At 35.8% G+C, this 22,323-nt stretch overlaps 1 protein-coding gene across 2 annotated transcripts in view; it reads left to right on the plus strand.

Annotated features, from left to right (window-relative positions):
• Nucleotides 1-20,574, plus strand: part of RNF145 (ring finger protein 145) — a 55,264-nt gene extending 34,690 nt beyond the window's left edge. For both annotated transcript variants that reach the window (XM_044230396.1, XM_044230404.1), the window contains 6 exons: nucleotides 1,583-1,758; nucleotides 5,192-5,332; nucleotides 8,265-8,447; nucleotides 15,283-15,430; nucleotides 16,309-16,665; nucleotides 18,956-20,574. In XM_044230396.1, the coding sequence (XP_044086331.1) occupies nucleotides 1,583-1,758; nucleotides 5,192-5,332; nucleotides 8,265-8,447; nucleotides 15,283-15,430; nucleotides 16,309-16,665; nucleotides 18,956-19,339 (1,389 nt within the window). In that variant the 3' untranslated portion in view covers nucleotides 19,340-20,574. The remainder of the gene's footprint in view (nucleotides 1-1,582; nucleotides 1,759-5,191; nucleotides 5,333-8,264; nucleotides 8,448-15,282; nucleotides 15,431-16,308; nucleotides 16,666-18,955) is intronic.
• Nucleotides 20,575-22,323: the final 1,749 nt, after the last annotated feature.

Below are 22,323 nucleotides of genomic sequence, written 5' to 3' on the forward strand. Positions count from 1 at the left end.
ATGTAATGATTATCTTGAGCAATTTTCTTGAAGGTAGGTCTTTCAGAGAAGAGGAAGTTGTTTTCATACTCAATGAAGAGCTTTTTCTTGAGGAATGGTTATAGTTGTATTCAGAGTAAGAATGACTAAAATATGTATTTTTTTCTTTGAAATCAATCTACCCTAGTTTGTGGGAAACAGAAGACAATCAGTAATCATTAATTGTATACTGTTTATTTAATCATTATAAGGACAGAGCCCTCATTTCTCAATGTCCTGTTTACCTTTTTGTTGCTTTAAGATTCATGCATCAGTAGATGTCATAGTTGAAAATAAATTCTAGGTTATGAAATCCACAACTTGGAAAGGATTGGATAGGTAAGGAATGGAAACTATCAGGCTTTTTAGTCATCTTTTCCTTGAATGGAAAGGAGAAAAGGTGCCCTCTACCTCTCAATGATCAATTTGCTGCTAATAATAATTTTGCAACTAGTTGGATAACTTGCTTTTTCTTTCAATATTTTCTAGTAGGGAAAAAATAGAAGTTAATCTTGACTGGATTTTAGAGAAAGCATTTGGTTTATAGATCAAAAATTTAAGTTTGGATTAACCTAGGTCATTGCATTTTAACTTAATAAAAAGATCTAGATCTACCTAGAAATAGGTGTTAATTAGAAATCAGAAAAACCTGAAGTCCATGTATTTTAATTTAAGATAGTTGTATTTTATTGAAACATTGTGGTATCCTGTTGAGAGTTCTGGCAAGATGATTTGGCTATGTAGGTTAGAGTGTAGCTTGCCTTGCAGAACCCTGTTGTGTTACCAGGGTCTAGTCCCTGGCATAGTAACTCTAGAAACTTGGTTACATGTATGCTCATAGGTTTAATCAGATTATGAAAACTAATTTCTCCTAATTAATCACATAAGAGATTGTTTTACAAACTGGAAAGCTAATTTACTGATTAGTAGATTAATAAACCTTTTTTTAGTTGTACCTTTTTTCCTGGTGTTAATGCACTAAGCAAATCAAATAAATTGAGAAGTTGTTTGATAAATACACAGGAGTAGCAAGGGGAATTGATCTGTCTGGGGGAAAAGACTTGCTAACTATCTCCAGTGGAGTAAACTCCAGTGTTTATTCTGTCTTCTGTTGATCTGTTTCTCCCCTGTGACATTTCTTGAATACACCCGGAAAAATTCTTACTTTTACATTGCCCCTTTTTCTAGCCATTCACACACTATTGCTTCATTTATGGTAGTCTGGATCATTTTGATTTAGAGATGAGTAAGTTTACAAAGTCTACTCAACCTACCTTTGATGTAGTTTTACTTTGAAAGTAACTTTACTCTGAACTGTAAGGGCAGTTTATGGTTGTCATTTGATGAGTGTGTGCAAGTGTTAATAAGAACGCAAAATCAGTGAATTTTAGAGAATGTACTAACTGTATGTACAGAGCTAACTTTAAAGGAATTTAATTGAAACAATCTTACAGTGAAAGAAAAGCAATTTAACTTCTCTCTTTAAGTACTTTAAACTCTTTTGTGTTTAAAAGTGTTTATTGAAATGATAGAAGATGTTTTCCTATCTCATTTTCTTATTCAGGTAGTAGAGGTATATGGCCTTCTAGCTTTGGGAATGTCCCTGTGGAATCAGCTCGTAGTTCCTGTACTTTTCATGGTTTTCTGGCTCGTCTTATTTGCTCTTCAGATTTACTCCTATTTCAGTACTCGAGATCAACCTGCATCACGGGAGAGGCTTCTTTTCCTTTTCCTGACAAGGTAATTAATGGGAACGTGTGATATTATACATAACCTTAGGAAGAGAAGACTTTGATCTAGGAATAGCTAGTTTTGCAAATTTCTAGTTACATTAGAGTGTACCTTATATTAAGACGGGATTTTCACTTGGTGGATGCCTGGGTCTGGCAGTGCAGGCAGGTGCTAAGATAATGGTGGTATAGGTGGCTTTAGCAAATGATTTGTGGAAAGGTACGTAGCAAATTTTTAAAAAATATTTTTCTAATTTCAAGTTAAATTATTGGGTGGGTAAATAAAGCATATGTTGCTAAAAATAATTGTCAGTTATGGAGTATTTGATATGTGCCAGCCACACTCGTAAACACTTTCCTTCACACATAATCCTGACCACAATCCTGAGAGATAAGTGCCTTTATTATCATTTACCATTTTCATAGCTGAAGAGACTGTCCTGAGAGTGCTTTGCCCCAGGTGTCAGAGCCCTTCTGAGTTCATACCCTATGACTTAATCTTGCAGCTAACGCTCTGTTTAATGTTTTGCTTCATTCGATATAGTCAAATAATTGGAGAAGTGAGTATATCATAATGCTTTGCTGTTTGCCCCAAAGGAATTCCAAGACTTGGTTTTTAAGATTTAGTTTAAAAAAAAAAATAGCCTTAAGTCATCAGAGTCCTTTTTTTTACTGAAGTATCTTAGTTGGGAACTATATCCACATTTGTCATTTTTCCACTCTTTGAGTTTGAATCTCAAGCCCTCAGACTCTAGCACATGGCTGTCTATCTTCATTCCCTGGCACATACAGACAAGAATAAAACTCTGTCCTTCAGGAGAGTACAAAGGTACAAAAGCAGACAAAAGTGTTGAGTTTTAGTTAATAGAGCCATTGTTTCTCAGCCAACCAAATGGTGGAGCACTGTGCAGTAAGGGGCGTAGGAAGAATGTTACACAGTGTTAGATATCAATAAAAATGTCATAGGGCAGTACCTATTTCAGTAAATAAGCAGAATAAACTTATTGGCGCTGAGGCAGATTTTGCACTTTCTAAAAATAACACTTTTAGTTGATAAGTAGCTTCTGTAAGGATGCAATAAATTGATACCCAATACATTTTAATACCCAGTTCATTATTCATGAAGTGTTACTGCTATTGTTTTTTAATGTAAATAATATGGAAGTTTTTTGAAGACTTTTTAAATGATCCAAAAAGTAATTCAGTTTAGAGAGAGAAATATAATCCTTTGGTTAGGATAATAACCCAAGTGTGAGATTGGGATTGGTCATGTTTTAAACCAGATTATTAGCCATTAAAAAGCACAGTCAGATCAAGTGTAGCATAGTGCAATAGGCTTCACAAATCAGTAAGCCTGTGAATGAATTTAGACTTATTTACAAAGTTTGAATGTAATACTGAGATTTTTAGATGAGGTTTAGGTGTCTTTTCAAAATGATTTTTCTCTCTATTCCTTTTTATACATAGGCTAGATTACCCCTTCTCAAAATATGAAGTTTAAATTTGGTTTTTAATAGAGAAGTTTCCTTATGGTTCTTCTGTTAATTTCCATTCCTGCAAGCGTTGTTCATTGTCCTTGATGCTCCTTCCAAGTTGCATTGGTGTGTTGCCTTGCCAAAGAACAACTTATTTACCAAAGGAAGATTGCAAGTTTATCAGCATACCCTGACTAAACAAACTGACTAAAAAGCACATGTAAACAAAGGGCTTGTTTTTGCAGCCAGAAAATAGAAACTAAAATCAATAAAACATCTCACTAAAGAGAGAGAAGAAGAAAAGTTTTATCAAGTTTTCCCAATTCTTTTACTTCCCCCAAATTAGATTGAAACCTTTTACTTTCTTAAGTATGTTCTCTTTTGAAAAATATCCTCTTGAAAATATAATTAAATCATACGGTTTGGATGTAAAAGATTTCTCCAAATATGGAGACAAGAATAGAGAAATTGTATGGAACATCAGTAAAATTTTCAGACTTCCAGTGAGAATGAAGTAAAATTTTTAGTGTATTTTTATTTATGATTATCACTTTTTAGTTACTAGACAATTTGTTTAAACATCCTGTATAGGGATTTCTCTGAGAAGAGGTCACATCTTGGGAAATTAGATTTGTAAGAATGCCATACAGTCATTCTTTTAGCTATCAACCACCATAATTTATAGATACTTTGACTCCTAAAAGAAAATAGGACTTTTTTTTTTTTTTAAAGATTTTATTTATTTATTTATTTGACAGAGAGAGATCACAAGTAGGCAGAGAGGCAGGCAGAGAGAGAGAGGAGGAAGCAGGCTCCCTGCTGAGCAGAGAGCCCGATGTGGGACTTGATCCCAGGACCCTGAGATCATGACCTGAGCCGAAGGCAGTGGCTTAACCCACTGAGCCACCCTGGCGCCCGAAATTTTTTTCTCATTGTAATGTACATCGGTCTTTGGAAAAGTAGATATTTTCATTTAAGAACTTATAAGTCAGTTAATTGTGTAGGAAGGATAATTATGTAGCAGAAGCACAGAGCTACATAGTAAAAGATAGGTATTGATTTGCCTGAATGAATTCCTCATCTCCTGAATGAAGTTCTTAACTGAAATTCTAAAACTTATTTGAACATTTGTTAAATGCTGTATAAATGCTAAATCCAAATTATTAGTACATAATACTACATATGTTTGTAAAATACTTAATAAGTTAGTATCTAAAATGTTCAGTGAAAATATTGAATGCATTGCCATAAAGTGTGAAAGTATTTACAGGCTTTAGGTAGTGGTATTCATAGCAAACTTTCATGTTAAAAAACGATATTAAAATTATTTTTAAGTGGTCTTAGGCTATATTCTTGGATATGCTTTTGAAATAACCCAGAAAAGAATGCAATTATGTAAACCTAAATTAAATTAAAATTTAAAGTATCAATAATATGGAAAATACAGTTATACCGAGAGGAGTTGGGAGCTGCAAAGTCAGTATGGGCCTTCCCTGATAGCAGTTTGGTTCAAATAAGGAGTTTTGACTGTTAGCACAAATTGTTTACAGTCTGAATAATTTGAACAGCTAGCATTTTTCAGAAGGAACTATGGGCAACTATACGAGTCTTTTTTGAATATTATCAGCATGTTAATTCTATGTTTCTTAGGGTTTGAAGAAAATTTAAGCCATTACTGCTTTTGAAAGAGATGATAGATAAATAAAAATAGATAAGACTTTGTTTCAGATATGGTGCTATGTATGGAATATTTGCCAGAGATTTTTTTTAAAAAGTAGCTTAGGATAATAAAAGAATTAATTTAAATTATTAATGGAATGGTTGGGTGATTTTTACCTCAAATTTTGGTGTGGGGTGTTTTAATTGAAGAGGATCAGATCAAGGTTGGTGGTTTTGAAGGCTTAAGATGGTGTTATTTCAAGTGGAAAATTTTTATCTGTCAATATTTCCCCACACCCCTTTTTCTAGTATTGCTGAATGCTGCAGCACTCCCTACTCGCTTTTGGGTTTGGTCTTCACGGTTTCCTTCGTTGCCTTGGGTGTCCTGACGCTCTGCAAGTTTTACTTGCAGGGTTATCGAGCTTTCATGAATGATCCTGCCATGAATCGGTAAGTTCTTGACTATGGATATCTCTAGACATTAAATATTGTATAGAACTTGAAGAAATAGTGGTGAATTTCAGAGGAAACAGAATTTTGAGATTTTTTTTTTCTTGAATGGTTGCAACTGTTTGGATTTAAAATACTTTGAAAATATAACTGAATTTCCATTTTTAAAAGATGGATTTTTACTGTATGTACATAACAGTATATCTTGGACACATTCCTAGATTTAAGAGATTTGGGGGGTGGGTGGGGAGTAAGGGGCAGAGGGAGAGAGAGAATCTTAAGCAGGCTCCACACTCAGCGCAGAGCCTGACATGAGAGGCTCAATCTCACAACCTAAGATCATGAGTCATGAGCTGAAATCAACTGACTTAACTTACTGAGCCACCCAGGTACCTTGAAAGATTTTTGATAACCTGCTTTTTCCCATTGAAGTTTAAGTGTAGCCCTGTTAAAATCAAATTTTCTATATTTGATACTTGAAAAAACTTTTTGTATGTGGACATAATTTTGATACTGATTGAAGTTTCAAGGGATACATTAATGAGAATGTAGAATGGTTAATCTAGTTATTAAATCACCAAGATCAGATATTGGGAAACACTATTTCTAGAACTTATCACAATTTCTGTTAATATAGGAATTTTTAATGGTTTCATTTATATAACTGTATATAAACTCTTAAAATTTTAAGTCTTTATGGAATGTTTAAGAATTAGTAGACGGGGGTACCTGGGTGGCTCAGTAGGTTAAGCCTTTGCCTTTGGCTCGGTCATGATCTCAGGGTCCTGGGATCGAGTTCCGCATCGGCTCTCTGCTTGGCAGGGAGCCTGCTTCCTCCTCTCTCTCTGCCTGCCTCTCTGCCTACTGTGATCTCTCTCTGTCAAATAAATAAATAAAATCTTAAAAAAAAAAAATTAGTAGATGGTGAAGTACCTTGTAAATTGGAGGAAACATTTTTTTCTTTTAGTGTACATTATTTTTTTTATGACAGAAGAGAAAAAAAACCCAAGCTTTATAATCTTCCTGATAGTTCCAGCTAACGCCTTTATAATGACAAAAGAGGGAGAAGGGCAGGAAAGAAAAATAATTCATGTATAAGCTCATAAAATTCCCACCATTCAGAAAATATGAAATGGGAAGTGACAACTCTTTTTCCCCCTGCTTGCCATTTCCTCTCCCTAAAGGTAACAGCTTATAATGGTTATTTTTAAATTTCTTACAGGGAAAAGTACACATATATATTTTTGCTACTCTTGTTGTTTTTGTTTCATTTCCACATAGTATACACAGTTTGGCCCCTTAGTTTTTCACTTAAATATGTTTTGGATTTTTTTAATATCAACACAAAGACATCCTCATTCTTTCTGATAAAGTCTTAGTATTTCAAAATACGAATGTATTTCTTTTTTTTTTTAACCCTTAATTAGGAAACTTTCAAATTAACAAAGTTGAGAGAAGAGTAAAGTGAACTTCCATATACCTGTGACCCATCTCCAGTAATAACATGCCCCTATCTACTCCAGTTACTTTGTCTCCTCCATAATCCCCAGCTGCCCTTGGTGCAGATCCCAGATATAATATCATTTTACCCATAAATATTTCAGTCTCATTTGAAAAAGCAAAACTATAATAGCACATTCATTCCCAGTAAGAGAAGAATTCCTCGATATCGGATTCCCAGTTGTGTTCATATTCCCCCCCCTTTTAAAAAAAAATTTGTTTGGTCAACTTCAGATCTAAATAAGGGCCATATTGCAGTTGGTTAATATTTTTTAAGCCTCTTTTAATATTTAGGTCCCTGTTGTGTCTGTATTTTTTCCCTTTCATTTTATTTGTTGAAGACACCAGATTGTCCTGTTTAGTTTTTCAGAGTTTGGATTTTGCCAGTTGTATTCTTGTGATACCACATAACATGTTCTGTTATTCACTATATTTTCTCTGACATTTAAGTTTTTTGTAGTACATCCATAGGGTAAATTATTACCAGTAAGATTATTGAATTGAAGGGTATATACATTTTTAAATTTATTAGTGAGCTTTTCTCTAAAAAGGTTTTATCTGTTTTATCTCAATATTAGTCTCCCCATTTTTTTCTCATAATTCCTTGTTGGTGGTTGGGTCATCAAACTTTGATATATTTGCTCATTTGTGGTTTTGAAAAACTGGATTTAGCCTTGTTCATTTATTTGTGAGAGTTCTTTGTAAATCAAGTCATTAAGATAAAAAAGATCTCAGGATTTTGTACATATTTTCCATATGGAAACTGAATTTCAAAAAAGTTTATAGTCTGCTTAAAGAGACCTTTCTACTCCAAGACTATGAAGACGTTCACCTGTGATTTTTTTTTTTTATAATCAAGATATAGCTCATAACAAATATGTATAATTCAGTGAATATCTAAGAATGGGAGAGTATCTGGCTCATTAGCAAAGCCTGGTTAGAACACTTTTATTTATCTTAGAAGTTGCTTTTTAGGGGCACCTGGGTGGCTCAGTGGGTTAAAGCCTCTGCCTTCCGCTCGGGTCATGATCTCAGGGTCCTGGGATGGAGCCCCACATCCGGGCTCTCTGCTCAGCAGGGAGCTTGCTTCCCTTCCTCTCTCTGTGCCTGTCTCCCTGCCTACCTCTGATCTCTGTCTGTCAAATAAATAAATAAAATCTTTTAAAAAAAAAAAAAAGAAGTTGCTTTTTATCTCCTCATTGTATGCTCAAGTAATAGCTGTTAACATTTTGCATGCATAAAATGGTGTATTATGACTATATATTACTATTATATCGGTATTCTATAAAAGTTAATATTCTGATGAGGTTTGTTGTCTAAGTCAGACCAAATCACAAATATGTAACAACAGTGTAAGTCTTTGAATTATTTTTTCTTGGAATGAAATGAGGTTCTGACTGATTGCTTTTCTGAAAACATATGCTTTTTCTAGGGGCATGACAGAAGGAGTTACGCTGTTAATCCTGGCAGTGCAGACTGGTCTGATAGAACTACAGGTTGTTCACCGAGCGTTCCTGCTCAGTATTATCCTTTTCATTGTCGTAGCTTCTATTCTGCAGTCTATGTTAGAGATTGCAGATCCTATTGTTTTGGCGCTGGGAGCATCTAGAGACAAGTAAGAAACTTCCTAAAAGAAATTTTTATAATATTCTTTATATGAGTTTGTTGTCTGAAGATTTAGATAATGTTTAGAGACAGAAAATGAATGAATAATTGGTATTAGCTTAAGGTGACAAGTTTACCTTTTTATTTTCTCTATGTATTTTGACTTTTCTGTTTTTTTCTCTCAAGAGTCTTATAGTTAAAAATCACATCAAAGGCCCATTACAAGGAACCTTTTTCTTCAGAGAAATTTAATGCTTTTTATGTTTGTTCAGTTTTAAAATGAAGAATGGAGAGGATCAAATTTATTCCAGGAAATATAGTAAATAATAGATTGTCTGTGTAATGTGGAAGCAGAGAAAGCACTGAGAGAACAGAGAAAATCATTTGAAGGAGAGAGAAATAAAGGCTCTTGGGCAGTCATAAAGATAGGCATTTATGGAATAACGGTCTCATGGGATGACCTTTAGACAGTTTTAACTTACTGAGGTTTTAATGGGGATTCTTGACACCTTATGGGACCAGGCAAAATTAATAGCTGCATTTATGTTCATGCCATATTACAGAAGTTTTCTTAAGGAATAAAAGTCATTATTTAGGTGCATCTGGGTGGCTCAGTGGGTTATGCCTCTGCCTTCGGCTCAGGTCATGATCTCAGGGTCCTGGGATCGAGTACGGCATCCGGCTTTCTGGCAGGGAGCCTGCTTCCCCTTCTCTCTCTGCCTGCCTCTCTGCCTACTTGTGATCTCTTTCTCTCTGTGTCAAGTAAATAAATCTTTTAAAAAAAAAGTTATTATTTAGCTCTCTAAGATAGAATTAGGCTTACTGTAGCTTCTACAAGGGCATTCTAAAATGAATTACTAAAAATTCAGCACCGCTGTTTCTTTCCAGCATCTGTTGGTATTCCATTCTGCTGAGTTTTGAAATACCTGAATTTATTGCTTCTTCAGTAATGTTTTATGAGTAAGGGAACAGGCGATCTTTTGGGAGATAAATTTTTGACAGCAGATTTTTCAAAACATTTCAAATTAACATTTTAATTAGAGGTTTTCAGATTTGTCTTTTTATCCCCATATCCTACATTGCTGAACATTCTGAAATTTTTCTCAAATGTTGGCTGCAAGAATCAATTTAATTTCAATAAGCTCAGAGCTTTTTGATTTGTTTCAGATAATCATTTTAATTATAGTTATTTGAGGTTTGGTTTTGAGGTGTAAGGCATCTCAATAAGAGCATTTCAGTTGTTGAACTCAGCTGTGAGCTCGGTTAAGTAGCCATTTAAATGGGTTGTTTTGACCTAAGTACACTATTTTGTCATTTCTGACAGTATCACTTAGTAGTATTACTTATACAAATTAATTTAGCATATACTGATAAGACTGAAATAATACTATAGAAAATATTAGAAAAGAGAAAGACATACATAGTTCCACTACCATAAGAACCAGTAAATCGAGTTCTGATTTCCACCAGGATGTCGAAGTAGCTGCATTACTGGCTTTTTTCTTCAAGGTCAAATGGAGAGGAAATTTAGAAAGGAAGGGAGAAGCCCTGTGTGTGGGTGGGCGGTGGTTATTTTGCATTGATGTCAGTGGTGTTGGTGTCCGCTGCAGTGTTAGCCTAATAAGCCAGAGTGGCTCTTGGCTATGAAAGCATGAAAAAGGGTTGAAATGTTAGGGTTAGGTTCTTCTCTCTACCATTGCCTGCAGTAAATAAGAGAGTCCTATCAACAGCTATATGCCAGTACTTTTTTTAAAACAAGTGAAATGGAAGAGTATGAGAACTTATTAGAACTGACTAAAGAATTTAAAAACTTAGATAGTTCTGTAGCTGTTAAAGAAGTGGAAGTAAATGGCAAACCTCTCAACCCAGATGGTATTGCAAGCAAGTTCCAAACTTTGAAGGAACAGATAATCCCTATTTGAAATACACCCTTCCAGACAATAAAAAGAATACTACTTAACTCATTCTTTGAGGCTAGTATAATCCCTGTTTTGAAATCAGACAGACGAGAAAGATAAAGTTTTATTTCACTCGTAGTAGGAGGTACTATGCAAATTTTTAGTATTAGCTAGAGTATAGACGGCTTGAGCACGGGAGCAGAGAGCCCCCCAAACAGACCCATATATGTTGGACTTTGATATATGACAGGGGAGGCATGTCCAATGAGTAGGACAGGTGGCACTCTTCCATAATGTTGCTGGAAAAAATGGTTTCTATTTGGAAACAGATGGAATGGGTTCCTCTCTCACACTATTAAACAAAGAATCAGCCCTGGAATGTTAGAAACCTAAAATGTCAAAAACAAAAAATTAAATCTCACATAGGCTAATATATTACAGACTTTCAAGTAGGAAATAGTTTCTTAAACTGACTGCTGTGGAAGAGTGAGAGTAAGTATGAAGATGGGCCATGGTTATGAAAGGGAAGAGTGGTAAACCTAATGATTACAATTAATAACTTTTTAGACCTAAAGTTAACTTCACAAACTGGGAGAAGATATTCATAGTATTTGCACTTGCCCAGGAATCGGTATCAAAATACAAACAGCTCAAATGAGCAAGAGAAATGGATGAAAAACATATTTATCTTTAGATTTTTAGTGAAAGAGACACCTGGAAATGAAGAAAGGTTCAGTATCATGTAAATCAAGACCACTCTGAGGTGCTGTTTTAAACCTGTGGGATTGGCAAAGAATAAAGGAAGGAAGAAGGGAGAGAGAAAGGAAAGTCAACTGATTATCTAGAGTGGAAGAAGGTCTAGATGACACAGTATCCCTGGTTTCTGGTGGGAGTATCAAGTGGCGTAATCACTTTGGAAATAGTATGGCCATCTCTCCTCCTACATATATACTCAAGACATTCTTGCACATGTTTAGTAAGGACATACAGAAGAATGTTCAGAGCACAATTCACAGTAGCAAAAATCCAGGAACAAGCCAAATGACAATAGACAGGAAAGTGGGTGAGTAAATGTGATAATACTTACTGTGGAATGTTAGAAATACAGTGACACAGAAAACAATATGCATAAGTCATAGCATTATAAAGTTAGAAAATAAATCCCAAGAGATGACAGTGTAGCATGTTATTTTTATGTTAAAAATTTAAAATATACCCTTTAGGAATACGTACAAATTAATAAAACTATAAAAAGGAAAGCAAGCGAGAGTAAAGAACACAGATTCAAGTTAATGCTTTCAATGGGTACAGGGAGGCAGGATGCGGAATAGGCAGGCCTGCTGTATGGTTAATCGTGGTTAATTGTCCAGGCCCTCACTTTTGTATGGAGAGACGGGTTCGTGAAGGCTTGTTACAATATTTAAGATAGCTAATTAGATTACTAGCTCAGTAGAAAGAGGGACACCCACAGACCAATGGTGACAATGCGTCCTGAATCAAGGATTTTGACCAATTCAGAGTACTAGGGATTGAGAAAGGAAATGAAAAGTATCTTAATTCTCAAATTAGAGAAATAACTAAGAGATAATATTGATAGTTCATAATAACACTGCTTCTATCATTTAAGAAATAATTATTAGAGGGAAAAATGCTTCACATGTCTTTGGAATAGCTTGGACTAGATGTAATTTCCAGTGTTTAACCTAAAAAGGTGTCTCAGTTTTAGCCATAGAGATAATTGTTGCCTTTATCTGTAAATTTTATCCAGTTTTTAACAAGGAATTTTAGGATAATGGTCTACTTACTCAAATTATGTAGTAGATTTTCAAATGACAAACGTTTTTAAAAAAATGGATTGGGTGAATGTAAAAATTTTTTTATTTTATAGTGCTTATTAATGGGATAAGATTTCAATGTTTTCTGCTATTCATTTTATATTTAATTTTAAATTAGATTTTAATATTATATTTTAATAGAATTTTAACTGCTTAAATAAGGATATAAATATATCTGTGTGTATAATATACACACTGTGTCTGTGTGTGTGCTTATGTATATTCATACTTATGCCAAAATTAGACATAAATTATAACTCTTGGGATAATAGGTGTTCATGCTTTTCTGTGTAATTAAAAATACACATTGTGTCTATATGTAAATATATTCCTATTTTATATAAATGGATCAAAGCTTAATTTTGAAAAATATATTTAAAGCTTTAAGGCAAATTAGCCTGTTAAAGAAAATGATTTATAATTTAACATCTAATGAAGTATAACTACTGTTATAGTAAGTCCTGCCTGCCTGCCTTTCTTTAAAAAAGTAAAATAGAGGGGCGCCTGGGTGGCTCAGTGGGTTAAGCCGCTGCCTTCGGCTCAGGTCATGATCTCAGGGTCCTGGGATCGAGTCCCGCATCGGGGCTCTCTGCTCAGCAGGGAGCCTGCTTCCTCCTCTCTCTCTCTGCCTGCCTCTCTGCCTACTTGTGATCTCTCTCTGCCAAATAAATAAATAAAATCTTTAAAAAAACAAAACACTTTAAAAAAAAAAATAGTAAAATAGAACTTTTTATGTTTTGGATCTCAGAGCAGAACTACCCGCAAGTTTATGTTTGTCCCATAACTTTGGAAGGGAGAAAATGTTTGCAAGAAAAGGTGTAAAACAGTTAAAAAGTACCTAGCTTTAATTTTTACCATAATAATAATTCTTCTCTGAATTACTAATTATAGAAAGTCCCATACAGTCTAGCATTTAACTTTGTGTGTGGTTTTTTTCCTTATGCCATTTTAAAAAAAAATCTCCTTCAGACTGCATAGATTTGAGATCACATATAATGATATTTAATTAAAACTTAATTTTTTTGCAGCCATGAGCTCTTAAACAATTTGGTTGAAATCTACATTTCCTCAATGATTAAATGAATAAATGTTCATGTTTTATAGGAAGTCAGTAATAATTTTAAGTCTTTGTTACTCAGTTTACATAGATTGTAATTGCGTTTTGTGTTTTGAGAGGAGGAAATCTGTTTTGGAAATGAGAGAGGAAATTTGTTTTTGTGAACCCCACAGTGATTTCTTTCTAGATTTGTGATCACTGTGTTAAAAAATTACCCTACCTTTGGCTTTTATTTACCCACGAAATGGAAAAATCTATTACCTTTTTAAAAAATACTTTGTGGCAGCCCTCTATCTTCATAAAGTAACTATAAGTAAACTTAAAGGGGGTGGAATTCACCTTTTCTCTGTTGTATGGAAAGCTTTTTCAAATTTCTGCTTAAGGCACTTGTTAGGGAACAACCTAACTTGTTAGGTTTGTGTATCTTTTAAAACTTGGTATACAATCTGTCTTAAATTGCGGTGTATTTAAGGAATGATTTAGTAGAATATTTTGATATGTGAAGAGGTACACAAAAAATTATGTTCCTCCTTCTTTTGCCATAACTGGGGCTTCTTCTGTATATGTATTCCACCATTGACAAGTGGGGTTCAAGTGGAATCAGAAACTGAAATCTAAGTCTGAGAAGTCTCTTGATTTGTTGGGTGTCTTAAAAGCATAAAGTCTTATTGTATGTAAAAAGAATACATATAATATATTAAGACACACACTAAGTTGTATATAAAGTATATGTATACATTAAGCTATGTATATGAAGTTATATTTTACTTACATATATAGTACTCCCCTTGATAAAATCATGATCACTTTTGTCCTGCTTATATCATAGGGCTTTGCATTTGGGTGGATAGATAGATAGGTTTAAAAAAAAAAAGTAGTAATAGATGGCAGTAGATGGAAAATAATTTGAAAAATATCAAGCAGAGAAATAAATTTTCAACTTTTATTTGCCCCTTCAAACAAGTTGAGCTTAAAAGCTGAGTTATGTGAGGAAGGAGTTATTGTTCTTTTTTTAAAGGAGTGTAAATTTGGGTGATAAGACATTTTTATGTATATGTACATATGTATTATTTAGATAATAGCTATTTAGATAGATAATAACTTTAGATAAAAAATAAAGTATAAATAAAAATATTTAGGCATAAAACATATAAATATCTCTATCATTGAAACAAGACTATAATTTTGGTGTATGATTGCTGGTACCCATATTCTGAGAGGATCAGTGATTCCTGGAGAAGGGATTCATGCTACCTGATTTGTTCAGCTTGAGCTAGCTTAAGGGGCTTAGAACAAGAGAGTGGGACAGAGGCATTTCTAGTGGGATGTAAGAGTGCTTGTGTTTTTCTGGGAGTACAGTTAATTTACCATCTTTGTTTATAGTGACGAATAGGGATTGATGAGTTTGGGCCAAAAAAATGGGAGTTGAGGAGTTCAGATGCGAGGCTAGGAAGTTTAGAGAAGGCATTGACAAGATTAATGCTAGTCAAGCTTTAGGAAGATTAATCAGGCAGGCAGTATCCAGGATAGATTGGAACTAGGGGAGGAAGACCAACTAGTAGGTCCTAAAACACAGTGGTTCATAGTTTTTCCGCCCCTAGCCCTGACAGATGTGAGGATTAATATAGCTGTTGGAGAACCATTCCTCTTAGAAATACTGTGCTTACGGTAGCAGAGATTTCCAGCACAGTGCAACAGGTGGGAGGAAGATGTCTTATGACTTAAGATCATACATTATTGTGAAGGGTTAATGCTCCAAAAGCCTGAAATCACTTTGAAATTTGTAGGAATGAAAATGGAACTGAAAGTTAACTATTAAAACTGATGGTGCTTGGGAATTTTGACTGAGTGGAGAGAAAAGGTGACTCAGGTGGCTTTGAAATACCAGGCCTATAACCCTTGTCCTGAAGCCTAGTCTATAGTGACTGGCAAGGAGAAGGATGCTTAGTAAAGCATTTGGGAAATGTTAGCATGGCCTAAGACCTATCCGTTGCTAACACGATTGTTGTGGTCCTGGGTGACAGGTGCTTTAAAGGACTGTTTTTGTTTCTCTAGGAGTTTATGGAAACACTTCCGTGCTGTGAGCCTTTGTTTATTTTTGCTAGTGTTCCCTGCTTACATGGCTTACATGATTTGCCAGTTTTTCCACATGGATTTTTGGCTGCTTATCATTATTTCTAGCAGCATTCTCACCTCTCTTCAGGTAAGCCTAGGAATAATTGACTTTACATAATAATTGAATTTACTTATTTTTTCCTTCCAGAAAAAGAATTAAACTTTTTCAAGATGAATGATTATAAGTGACCTGTTTAGGTGATTACTTCCTACCTTATCAGAATAACATCACACTGATATGAACATAGAACTTAGATAGTAGGTTATTAAAATAACACTCCTATCTGTGTCACTGTGGTTTTTTTTTAATCAGGTAATTAAACTTTGCAAATGTTTAAAATGATAGAGAGCTATCATGTAAAGCTTAAATTGATAAGTAACTATAAAATATTAAAAGATTTTATAGCTTGTCTGGAGCACATTTTTTTAGTAAATACCCACTCAAGAATATTCTTAGTTTCATAATTTATGTGAATATGTGACATGTGTAATATACACATAGATACATACAACAGATAATATTGCCCTGGAAATAATAAGCTTATTGTAACTTGAAAGTGGATCTTTGCTGCCTGATCAGTAAGAAGTAAAAGAGAACATAACACTGGCAACAAAGATTTATTCATTGTTACTTTAGAGATAAAGGTTCTTTGAAAGTTGACTACAGGATTAGGAAAATTTAGAGAGAGCTTTAATGGGTTTTGGTGATCTCTGGGGAATGAAAGGGAAAGGGTGAGTCAGAAAAGTGATAACTAGTCAGAATTATTTTAAGAAAGTTACATCTCAAGATATGGCTTTTTGGTATCAAATGCTTGGATCACTGAGATTACCCGCATTTTAATTATACCGTGGTTTCTCTGATATTAAATATGGCATCCTAAAACTGTTAGGAATGTTATTGCTTAAAGTGTATGAAAAGCCTTTCTTAGTGGTCATACTCTGTTTTAAAATACATGTGTTTTACAGGTTTTGGGAACACTTTTTATTTATGTCTTATTTATGGTTGAGGAATTCCGAAAAGAGCCAGTGGAAAACATGGATGATGTCATCTACTATGTGAATGGCACTTACCGCCTTCTGGAGTTTCTTGTGGCCCTCTGTGTAGTGGCCTATGGTGTCTCAGAGACCATCTTTGGAGAATGGACCGTAATGGGCTCAATGATCATCTTTATCCATTCCTATTATAATGTGTGGCTTCGGGCACAGCTGGGGTGGAAGAGCTTCCTACTCCGAAGGGATGCTGTGAATAAGATTAAATCATTACCCATTGCTACAAAAGAGCAGCTGGAGAAGCACAATGATATATGTGCCATCTGTTATCAGGTAACTCATACAATAGGAATCCATTTGGGTGGGTTGGTGTATCGCTTGGGACTTTAACCACATTAACCAAATTTAAGTTAAATTTGTAGGCAGAATTATTTCCTTGGTTAAAAAAAATAGGTCTCAGAAATTATTAAAGACCTGATAGAATATTTCCATTTTATTTCTGAGTTAAGTTTTTAATTTAGTCCCTCAAGTTCTAATTTATTGTTATTTTCAACATTGCTCACCAATAAATAAAGGAAAAACAGGTCAGGTGTATTTTATATTTACTCCCAAATATACACACACACACCACACACACACACCACACACACACACACACACACACACACATCCTGTCAAATATATACGATCGTTCAGGAGTCAGCAACTTCTGAAAAGTGGTGTGCCAAGATTCTGACACTTTTCCTTCTGGTATTTCCAGGATGGGGAAGAAGTATTCATTTACTTAACATAGGTAGAGAGAGTATATGTTTACCTGTAGGTTGATGGCTACCTGAGATGGATACAGGCCTTTGTGTCTGGAAGTGGGAACTAAAGGGTATGATAGAGTCACCTAACCCGTATGCCACTGTAGTTGGCCTTCCTGGCATCTTTGGCATGTGTGTTATGAAGAGCTGATGTCTGCCTTCTTTTAAAATTGAAACGTAGTATTGAAATGAGTTTGGAAATATCACCGCAAAAAATAGGCCTACAGTTTATCGTCACCACTAACTTGGGCAGGGGGGTGGTTGAGGAGCAGCTTTTTATAGCTAAATTGTGCTATTGGAAGTATGGATAAAATAAGGGCAACAACAGAAATTGTTTAAAATCACTCTTAAAGAGTGTAGGCTGGTGGAATAAAACGAGATAATAGTGTCAGTGAGTATGAGGGAATGGTCTCTAGCCAAGGTGCTTTACAGTTCAGATGGGAGTGTGTATGTATTGGTGTGTGTTTAAGACTGCCTAGCTCAAGAATTTAGTCTAAGAATAAGATGCAACTACCACTTTTTTATTCTTGTTAGAACATACCTTTGGGTACTCACAAAATAATGTCTTCCAAGTTGTTTTTGTATTTGGGGGACTAAGGACTATTGTAGGTTCCCCCCAAGTGAAGTGGCCATTGTCTTAGTTCTGCTCCTTTGTGCTTGGTAGCATCGTTGTATGTGGGAAAGAGCACGTCAAAGACATGGCACATCAGCTTCAGAAGCCAATGTCTAAATATTCCAACTCCGGGATTTAAGAGTCTCCTTTTTGTATTTCCTGTTGCCACATCACTTTTTTTGAGGTGCTAGAACTACCTGCTGATATCACACAGAAAATGAAAGTCAAATTGCTTAACTTCCCAGCTGGCTGCTTTTCCTTGAATGGCTTTCTGCTTAAAAGTTGACTTCCAGGTGTTACCAGTTCTTGGCAAGGAATTTCTGTGACAACTACAACTCCTTGTTTTGGGACTTTAAACAAAATTAATGGTTGAGTCACTAAATGTATATTCTTAACAATTAAATCATGTCCTCAGCCTTCCCTCCCTGAATATATATTCTGCAAGGAACATTAATGCAAAGTAAACCACTTCTTAATCCGGTGGTTATCAAACTTGAGTGTGCCTAAAACTTACATGGGTGGCTTGCTGTAACTGTAGATTTGTGAATACTGTCTTTAGCTATTCCAATTCTGTAGGTCTTGGGGGGCCCAATAATATGCCTGGTTATTAGCAAGCACTCTGGGTGATTGTGATGCAGATCGAGAAGCTGTGGCTTATACAGACCCTATCTTGAAGACTGCATTACATACATTCTCCCTAATGAAATTGCCACTTCCTTGCCAATACCCTGGTGTTATGTGGCTGATTTTGTCTCCTTGCCAGTGATTTCATCATGGAATAATCTACTTAGCTGTGTTGAAGCATAACTGTGGGAAGTCCTGTCTTCATCAGATTTTCTTAGGTTCTAATTACATGCGTGCCATGCGGGGGGAAACCCAGCGATCACACTGCAATAGTCATGTGATGCTCATGTTCCATTTGAAGGCAGAAGCCAGTTAAGAAGTTTGTTGCTTTCTCATTTTTTATTTTTACTTCTTTTTTTAAAACTGCTTAGCCAGTGGTTCTTGCATTGTTGGTGTAAAAGTGTCTCTGAAGGCAGGAGGATTATCGCTGTAATCTAAAATGATTTTTATTCTAAAATCTGTGTTATACCTTTTCTATGGGGAATTGTGGGAAAGAAATGTTGGAACTAGAACTTTTGGGATTAGCAGCAAAGATTTTAGATAATGGGCATTTATTGAGGTATCTTTCCCTCCCTTCTAGGACATGAAATCTGCTGTGATCACACCTTGCAGTCATTTCTTCCATGCAGGCTGCCTCAAGAAGTGGCTATATGTCCAGGAGACCTGCCCTCTGTGCCACTGCCACCTCAAAAACTCCTCCCAGCTTCCAGGGTTAGGAGCTGAGCTGGTTCCGCAACCTCAGGCTGGAGTTGAGCAAAATACGCTTCAGGAAGGAACTGAACCTACAGATCAAGAGCATCCTCCAGGGACTGGGCTGCAAGAAGGTTCCAGGGACAATAATGAGTGCATTGCCACTAGGTCAGATAGCCAGGAAGGGACTTGTGATCCTAAGGAATATCCTTCTAGTGCGAAAGATGAAGCATGTCCTGTTGAGGTCAGCCTAGAAGAAAAGAAGCAGAAATAATGCTTTGATACTCTGGAGAAGTTAACTCACTATGAAATTTGAGCTCAGATTTGAGGAATGAATGTATGAGATGATGAGGCAGGAAACTTGACATTCCAAGGGTCTGATCCAGGAGGTACTCTCAGTGGAGACTGCTTGCTTTCATCCCCTTGACATTGTGGGAGAAAATTGCAATGTATGCTAATCAAAATGTATTGATATAGCCCATGCTGATATTTTGTAGAGGTCTGCCAAGAAAACTCAACCTCAACAACTTCAGAAACTGCCCCTGATTTGTAAGGGATACATAAAATCAGATTTGAGTGCTTGCAAGGGGCTAAAGAAAGGATAAAGAGCATGAAGACAGCATGGGAAGAAGCAGGCAGAAGCGGAACTGACATTTAACTTTCTATGGGACAGAATCATTCTTACTACAAAGTATGAGTAGTGACCAGCCCTTTTCACCACCCCCCTTTCCCTCAGTTAATTGGAACTCAGTCAGGTGATAGTTGAGTTTTGTACAGCACTGAAATGAAATCAAAGATGTAAGAGCATTGATTGTATTCCAAGATTGAAGCACGCTCATACTTCGTATGTGCTTTAGGGGAGGGGGTGGGTGGGCACTGGGCCTTGCGGGTGCATTCATGTAATCTGAGACTCTTGAACTTTATGATGGAGTCTTCAATATTTTGATGTATATGGAACTTTTGTTAATATATTGTATACTGTGTTGGCTGTGTGACGTAAACTAAAACTCTAATGAACACTTTGGGGTCCACGTTAGTGTAGGAGACCAAAGTGGGAGGGGTTTTAGGGCACTGATAAAGGCCCAAAGTGTACTTTTCAATCCTGTGTAATGTTTAATTCTTGCAACTGAATCAAAACAGTGTTAAATTATGGCAATATTTGCACTTGGGGAATGAGTACATAACTGTATGATCACACTCTGCAAATGCCACTTTTAAAGCTGTTAATAGACTTCGCACCTTTTCTTTGACAAGTTTGTGTCATATTTAAATTTTTACATTCATCATGGCTACAGGTAGAACTGGGGAGGGGGGACTGTAATTTTTTATGGGATTTTGATATGAAAAGAAACTAGTCATTTATTTATACAATAGGCTTGGCTCAAAAAGTGTTTTTCAGACTCGATATTCCTAATGTGGGATGTGACTTTATTTTATTTTTAGTAGCAAATTTGGATGTAGACTGACAGACATAGCTGAATGTCTTAATAAATTTAAATTTGAAGATAACTGTGTTTTGTTCCCGTGATGATCATTATTGGAAAGTGTTTGAATAATTCTGTTCTTAGGAATCTCAAAATTCTGTTCTTAGGAGGTTTTGTTTTTATCCAACCAGGTTTCTTATATCTATTTCCCTGTCAAAATGCCCTGCAGATGGCAAAACATTTTGATTGGAAATGACCAGCTCTTTGAAATCTACACCAGTGGAAGCAAACCTAGCTTTGCATTAGATGCCTTTGGGGAGTTTTTTTGTTTTTGTTTTTGTTTTTGTTTTTTTAAAGTACACATTTCATGGATGGACCTAGAGGGTGTTATGCTAAGTGAAATCAGTCAGACTGAGAAAGACAGATGCCATATGATTTCACTCCTGTGGAATCTAAAAAACAAAATATGAATAAGCAAACAAAAGCAGAATCAAACTTAAAAATTGAGAGAACTCATGGTTGCCAGACCAGGGGGAGATAGGGAGAAGGGCCAAATGGGGGAAGGGGAGTTGGAGGTACAGGCTTCTGGTTAGGGAATGAATAAGTCACAGGGACAAAAGGTACAACACAGGGAATACAGTAGAGAGTACTGTTGTAGCGTTGTGTGGTGTGCACCGCAGAACATACGGAGATGTGGAATCATTGGTGTACACCGGAAACTAACAACATTGTGTGTCAACTATACTCCACAAAGAATTACACATATATGAACCTGACTTCAGACCTACTGACTCGGGCTTTGGGGGTTTCTGCGAATGTGCTTTTCAAAGCTTCCTGGGTTATACCAGCAGTTTGATGTTTGGAAAAGAAGAGTCTAGAGTAGAATGCATTTCTCCCTCCGCCTCGCTGAAGTGGCTCACCGTCATTGGCAGATGGCCCCCTCTAGTGGTAGGCTGGCAGTGATCTCTGATTTAAAACTGTCTTTATCCTTTGAGCAAAAGGTGCATGTTCAAAAGTGAAACTTTTTGGTTCTTTGTCTGAAGGGAAAAAATACAGTTAAAGTTGAAATCACTTATGGCATAGCGAACTTGGCCATTTTCTTTTTTACATTTTTAAAAGATTTATTGTCCATTTTCTAAAGGGATATAATGGTAACAAAAAACCCAAAGACATCATATTAAAAGTCTTTATTCTTAGTATGGAGAACATAATTTCAAAATTCTATATTGTTTTTCAAAGAATATTTATACTCAACACTTTGACAGTGCAATCAGAAAGGTGAAAGGACCAAAAAAGAAAAAAAAAAAAAAGTGGTAAAGCAAATTCAGAAACAATTTGGTTCCATTCCAGGCCATTTTCTTTTTAATATTTTATTATTTTATTTATTTGACAGAGATCACAAGTAGGCAGAGAGGCAGGCAGCGAGAGGAGGAAGCAGGCTCTCTGCTCAGCAGAGATGAGTAGAGATGGGGGGCTCGATCCCAGGACCCTGGCAGAGGCTTTAACCCACTGCACCACCGAGATGCCCCTGAACTTGGTCATTTTTAAAAATTGTTTACACTTCCAACCAAAGGATTCTGTTCCTACAGACCATAGGGAAAGTATTCACCTGTAAGTAGAGACTTCTTTGGCATCAGTTTGACATTTAATACGATTTTTACCTCCTCCTAGCATGGAGACGCCAGCTCTACTTACCAAACCATATGGCCTCTCCATTCAGCAGTCCTGGTGGACAAAGAGCATTCTGTTCAGTGTAGGTATCCTTTTGTTTCATTCAGGAAAGCTATATTATGTAGTAACAATGCCCCTCCAAATCTCAAGTGGCTTTAAAGCA

This window comes from Neovison vison, chromosome 1 (genome assembly GCF_020171115.1).
Source record: "Neovison vison isolate M4711 chromosome 1, ASM_NN_V1, whole genome shotgun sequence".
Taxonomy (NCBI): domain Eukaryota; kingdom Metazoa; phylum Chordata; class Mammalia; order Carnivora; family Mustelidae; genus Neogale; species Neogale vison.